The 6,435-nt window shown below is 40.4% G+C and overlaps 1 protein-coding gene across 1 annotated transcript in view; it reads right to left on the bottom strand.

Moving 5' to 3' along the window:
• Positions 1 to 6,435, bottom strand: part of Rnf17 (ring finger protein 17) — a 113,070-nt gene that overhangs the window by 13,268 nt on the left and 93,367 nt on the right. The window contains exons 29-31 of the mRNA XM_021182183.1: positions 6,042 to 6,122; positions 4,081 to 4,206; positions 2,686 to 2,742 (exon numbers count right to left, since the gene is read on the bottom strand). Coding sequence (XP_021037842.1) covers positions 2,686 to 2,742; positions 4,081 to 4,206; positions 6,042 to 6,122 — 264 coding nt within the window. The remainder of the gene's footprint in view (positions 1 to 2,685; positions 2,743 to 4,080; positions 4,207 to 6,041; positions 6,123 to 6,435) is intronic.

Below are 6,435 nucleotides of genomic sequence, written 5' to 3'. Positions count from 1 at the left end.
CTCCCCCTTCCTCTCCCTCTCCTCTCCTTTCTCCTTTCTCTCCCTCTCCCTCTTCCCCTCCCTCTCTCTCTCACCTTCTTTTGAGACAATGCCACACTATGTAGCACAGGCTAGTCTGGAATTCACAGAGATCATTCTGTCTCTGCATCCCAAGTGCGAAAATAAAAGGCTTGTGTATCCATGTGGGGGCTGTGGGGGCTTATTCCACTGCATTTATTTACTTTGTAACAGGTAGTTACTACGTAAGAAAACTAAAATAACACATGAAATGCTCACAAGAGAGAAGTTAAAGTAAGAAGGTTCTTTCTTAAGTTCTATAAAGTATAAGGGAGAAACAAATGCATTACAGTTCCCAAGAGGATCATGGAGTTAGTAGTTAGAGCAAAGGGATACTCTTGGTGGAGGTGCAGGTTTTCTGCAAAGACCAGCAGTATCTTCCTCTTTAGGAATATAGTAATATAAATTAAAAAGTCATCATATTCAAGTTTGTAGGTTACTTTGTTACTATTTAATATTTCCAAGTGGGGTAAAATATCTAAACACAGGAAAGTTTTGTAAAAAGTAACACCCATTTTGTAATTTTACTTTTTACAAAGTAAGAAGCACTTCACGTTTTATAAACATAGACATCGTGCCGAGAAAGCATAACTCCTCCTAGGGGCATAGGTCAATGACAGTTTGCCTAGCATTTGTGAGGCACTAGGATCTGATCCCCATACCCTAAAAACCAAATGACAGAAAACCTCTTCCAGATCAAAGTGATGCAAAGGACAAAAAAGATAAATTGGATTTTATTAAATTTAAGAACTCTGAAAGAAATGGGTAGAGGAGAAAGGTCTGGAGCAATGGCTCAGTGGTTAAAGAACACTTGCTACTCTTGTAGAGGAACTGAGTTTAGTTCCCAGCACCCATATCAGGTGGCTCACAACTGCCTGAAACTGCTACAGCTTAAGGGATGTGATGTCCTCTTCTGGTCTCTGAAGACATCTACACTCTTGTTACAATCCCACATACAGATAGGTACTCACACACATAATTAAAATAATAAAAACCAATATAGTTCAATAAAGTGCAAGCTACAGACTTGGGCACTCAGCACTCAGGAGGTTGAGGCAGGAGGACTATAAATTTAAGGTCAGTTTAAGTTGCATGGTGACCTAGACTAGCTTGGGCTACTTTACAAGGACTTGTTTTACAAAGCACACCAAAAAATTTAAAAAGTAAAATGTCAACATGCAAAATAGAAGAAAAATATCTGCAAACTGTACATCTGAAAAGAAGTTGTATATAACATATATGAAAATTTCTACAACTACAATAAAAAAGATAATTGAACTAAAATAGTGAATTTGAATTTTTCTAAAAACAATTAAAGATATTAACCCTATGGGAAAACATCCAACATTACTAATCATAAGAAAAATAGATACCACATGAACACAACGATAAGCTACCAGACACGTACTCTAGGGCGGGAAGGAAGAGTCATCACCGGTGCTGAGGCTATGAAGAAAATGGAGCACCAGCACGCTCTGATTATAGGCAAAGCAGTGATGTCACTGTGCAGAACGGCCAGGCTCCTTCAAGTCTCAAACCCATTTATCATCACTGAGCACTTTTCCTCCCGAACACCCATGAGGAAGCTTACACAAAAGTGCCTACGGGAAGTAGTGCCCACCATCACTAAACAGTGGAAATAAGACACTGTCCATCAACAGACAAGTGAAAGAACAGAAGACACCGTGGAGCTTTTGCTTGATATTAAACACTGCTAAATATTACAAGTATAAACCCTGGCAACAGACTAAGAGGGCTGGTGAGATGGCTAAACTGATACAGGTGCTTGCCCACAAGCTTGATGACCTGAATTTAATCCCCAGGACACAGATAGGGAAGGACTTAACTGACTCCCTCAAGATGTCCTTTGACCTCCACATATGGGATATGGTATGTTATGGTATGTGCATACCTCCCTCCAATAAATAAACGTAATAAAAATAAGAATATTATTTTTAAAAGAAAGCAAGAGATAAGGGGAAATGAGGATGAAGGAGCACACACTGACTTGACTGAGCAGGAAGAGCCACAGACTGAGTGCTTACCAAACACTGAGGAAGGGGAGGATGGGAAGTGACTGTGGTTCCTTTCTAGTTAGACTGTTTTTGATTTAGTGGTGTTAGCTGCACAACTCAATAACTACTAAATCCAACGAATTACATATTTGAGGAAAATGAATTTATGGTATATAAATAGTAGGTCAATAAAGTAGATATGAAAAAGAAAATAATTCTAGATTTTCTTCTTTTATTCTTTTAATGAAAATCTGTGGCTAGGCATGGCAGCACACACCTTTAATAGCAGCACTTGGAAGGCAGAGGTAGGTAGATCTTTCTTTGTGAGTTTGAGGCTTGACTGGTCTACATAGCTTCAAAGTGTGACCCTGTCTCAATTTTTTTCTTAATTTACTTTCTAGTTATTATGTGTTGGTGAGCAGGTGCCAGAGGGTGGGTATGTATGGCAGTCAGAAGACAACTCGTGGGGGCCGGTTCTCTCCTTCTGTCATCTCATCTGGGTTCAGTTGTTGGCTTGGGCAGCAACTGCCCTTGTCAGCTAAGCCATCTGTGGCCGTGAATCAGATCCTTTCTACTGGTGAAAGGCTTTAAAAATATCTGAGTTGTAACTTACCTCAAATCTTATTTTCCAGTTTTCATCTTCATACTTTTTATTCTGACCTCTTGGTTTCTAAAATAATATAATATTTTTCATCATTAAAAAACTACTTTTACTTACTAACAAAATACTGCTTTAAGGCATTTCTGTACTTGACAAAAATTAGACTGCAGCAGTCACATTGGTACTCACCTAGCTTTTCAGAGTAACACAGGAATATCTACTATTTACAGATCCTGTTTATATTCCAATTCTAGGAATCTCTAAACGTTTCCTGAACATATTTCAGTGGTGATTTACTGCCCTCACTCCCAATTTCTAACAAAAGAGCACATGCAGAGAGAGCCTGAGCAGCCTTTATAAACACTGTGGAGTCAACAGTATTCATCACAGCTCTCTGCTGTGAGGAGACAGTCGCAGTGACGTTGATAGGCACAAAGTGATATCACAACTTCTCTGTGACAAGACATGGTTTTTGAGGTAGGGTCTCACTGTGTATACTCTGTAGCACTGGCTGGCCTGAACTTGATTTTTGACCCTGACATCCTCTTTCTAATGCCACTGGGACACTAGGTATACATGTTGTCCACAGATACATATGGAGGCAAGGCATTCATACACATGAAATGAAAATTAAACAATAAAGCATTTAAAAACAAAACTAAAATCCTATTTTATTTTTGGAGTCAGAGTCTCCTCATGCAGCACATGAGGCATGCAGGCAGTCTAAGGAAGCCCTGGATCTTCCAATAGCACTGTTTCCACCTGCAGATGCTGGAGTAACAGGCCCACTCCAGCATGCTCAGCTAAAATTTGAATGCTAGTTCTCAGTATCTTTTAGCACTCAAAACATTTTCAATTTTAGATTATAATATTTTGGGTTTTGGGTTTAGGGACTTATCTTGTAATATATGGCTTCTAGTTCAAGTTGAAAGACATTTTAAGTGGGGATAGAGCCATTTACTGGCATAAAATTTTATACAGATTTTATACAGTGTACACAGTGTTGTTCAAATTCAACAACCCTAGCTAGCATAATCTTTATATCTTACTAGGCAAAAGGCACAGAAACAGTAATAGAGTTTTAATGTAAATGAAATGCTTTTCAGGACATATAAAGCATGATAATTCTTTTTCAAAAAAAGAATTGAGAAATTCTCGTTTTAGACCCCCTGCCCCCCTTAGTAGATCAGGTCAGGTAGGTAAGTCACATTTAAGGACTGCAGAATGTGGTGGCACCTGCCTGCCATCCCAGAACCTGGAAGGATTGAAGGAGGAACAAGGATTAGGATTTTAAGGCCAACCTGAGCTACAGGAGACATATCAAAAGACTTGAGGTGTAAGACAGAGTGGGACATTTTAATTAGAATCAGTTAAAGTGTATATTATATAGGAAAACAGTTCACTTACTTCTTTAAATATCTCCTCGGTATGTTCAAAAATACAGTATTTATGATGGGCCATAAAATGAGAAAGTGACATCCCATCAAAATAGAGATGGACAGACAACTTCCCCCATGAATTGTTGGGCAATTCCTATTAAATCAATAATGAAGACTGTTAGTGCAAACACATTACTCAGTGCCTAAGATTTTATAGCCAGCAAATATGAAACTGGGTTTCTGACAACAGCACAGTCTCCCAGTTTGAGAGGTGATTCACTGCAAAGATCTTTCTTCCTGATACTTTGGCAGATTATGCAGCAGTAACTCTACTCTTTGACTTATGGAAAATATACTTGTGTATTGTGTATCTGTATCAGATTTCCTAGTTACTAAAACTACAGACGGATCATCTTTAGATGATACTAATTTATACTAAGAGCAGGTTAAGAGTGGATAAAATGAATTTTAACTAAAAATCTCCACACGTCAGGAGCCAGAAGACATCAACCTTCTCAAACGAGAGCTCGTGATGATGGCTTCAGCACTGACGGCAAAGCCCACTCACGATTACCAGGCCCTGGCATGTCTACAGCTGCCCACACTGACTCTCTCTGTGGTAATCTCTTCCCCATCCCCATTAGTTTCACCTTTCTCCAAATACACATCCTCACAGAGGAAGGGGAAACGGTTTTGGGCAGATCTGTCTGCTTCTTTTTTCTACTAACCAGCCATATGAGGCAGCCAGGAAGAAATACTAGAAAATATTTTGTGTCAGACCCTGTGTGCCTGTGTGGCAATGTAGGCTAGAGCCTCACAACCACATCTCTGCCACTCCTTCCAAACTCTGCCATTTTTACATGGGCCCTTGATACCTTCTCCCAGCAACAGCATGTCCTATGTTCCCACACCTTACAGTATTGACTGCAATGCCACCTAGTCACTGTGTTAGCATAGAACCCCTTTCTCAGCTGCATCTCTTAACACCAGAGTTCTCTGCTGCCAAGGCCTTATCTGCCTAATACACTGTAGAGGTCGCTGAGGCCACTCTGCCTTTATCTCTTGTCTGGTTTTCACCACGGATGTGGAGCCTCCACAGGCATGGTTTTTGATTGTTTTGTTCAGGCCTCAGTAGCATTTCTCAGTGTATTTAACACTGGAGGAGCATAGTTAGGCAAGGCATGGAGTCAAGTGGGTTAAGGAGCACTGTGCACACAGTCTGCAAAACAAGTGGTGGACTTACTGAAAACTATGTTGTAAAGAAAGCTACCTTGACTATGTAAAAAATTTGAATTTCCACCTTACAGTAGGAGACTTGAGGATTCTTGGAGTAGCTGGGTAAGAACTCTTACTGCTAACCTACCAGCTTCCTTATTTAGGTGGCTACTGTGGCTCTTGCATGCAGAAATATTTTCCCAACCATTTTCTTCTCTCCTGACACTAGGCTTCAACCAGTTGTGGACTAACCTTATTACCTCAGAGGGTCACTCTTGCATTCTACTCTAGAAACCTCTATCCTCTACCTGACTACTTCCTATGCTGCTTCCTTCTCAGGACTGTCTGTCACCTTCACTTCTGCTGGGCTTGTCTTCCCACCAGTCCCCTGCCTCATGCCGTTTTGCAGTACGGATGGCTTGCTTCACTAACTAGGGGAGGACTCTGAGGCTAGAACTGTCTGCATCATACACAGTGTGGTATGACAGCTGGCCCCACATCAACAATGTCATATTACCTGCATTTATGTAAGGAAACTATTAGTGAAAAATCTTTTAGTCATCCACTTTAATGCTTATGAAATGTCTCAGCAACTTGCTCAAAATTAGGCTTGCTCAAAACAAGCATAGGAACCAAAACAGCAATGTCTTATATGTTAACAAGTAACTTATATTCACATATGAATGACACATATAACATGGCCTGTCATAAAAACAGTCTTTAAATTACTTCCTGGCAAATAGTTTCACCAACTACACTTGAAAGACCACTTACCATAATGTGAATGTCCACCTCTCTCTTTGAAAGCAGCTCCTGAAGCAGCTCTATGGCATCTGGCTGCCAGGTATTCCCAACCTGTGGAGAATGAACACATGTATACTTCCATAATGTGTGACCAAGACAGAATAAATTAAGACACAAAGAAAGAGCCATAAGTAGGGATTGCCTGGTAGTAGAACTAAATGCACATGAGTACCATGGGCAGTCAACAGAAATTATCTTTAAGATGTCTACTTGGGGGCTAGAGAGATGGTTCAGCAGCTGGGAGTTCCTCCTCTTTTTTGGGGCGGGGGTTTCAAGACAGGGTTTCTCTGTATAGCCCTGGCTGTCCTGGAACTCACTTTGTAGACCAGGCTGGCCTCGAACTCAGAAATCCGCCTGCTTCTGC

The sequence above is a fragment of the Mus caroli genome, chromosome 14 (genome assembly GCF_900094665.2).
Source record: "Mus caroli chromosome 14, CAROLI_EIJ_v1.1, whole genome shotgun sequence".
Taxonomy (NCBI): Eukaryota; Metazoa; Chordata; class Mammalia; order Rodentia; family Muridae; genus Mus; species Mus caroli.
Note: the sequence above shows the minus strand (reverse complement) of the source record. Positions and strands in the feature narration are given on the sequence as shown.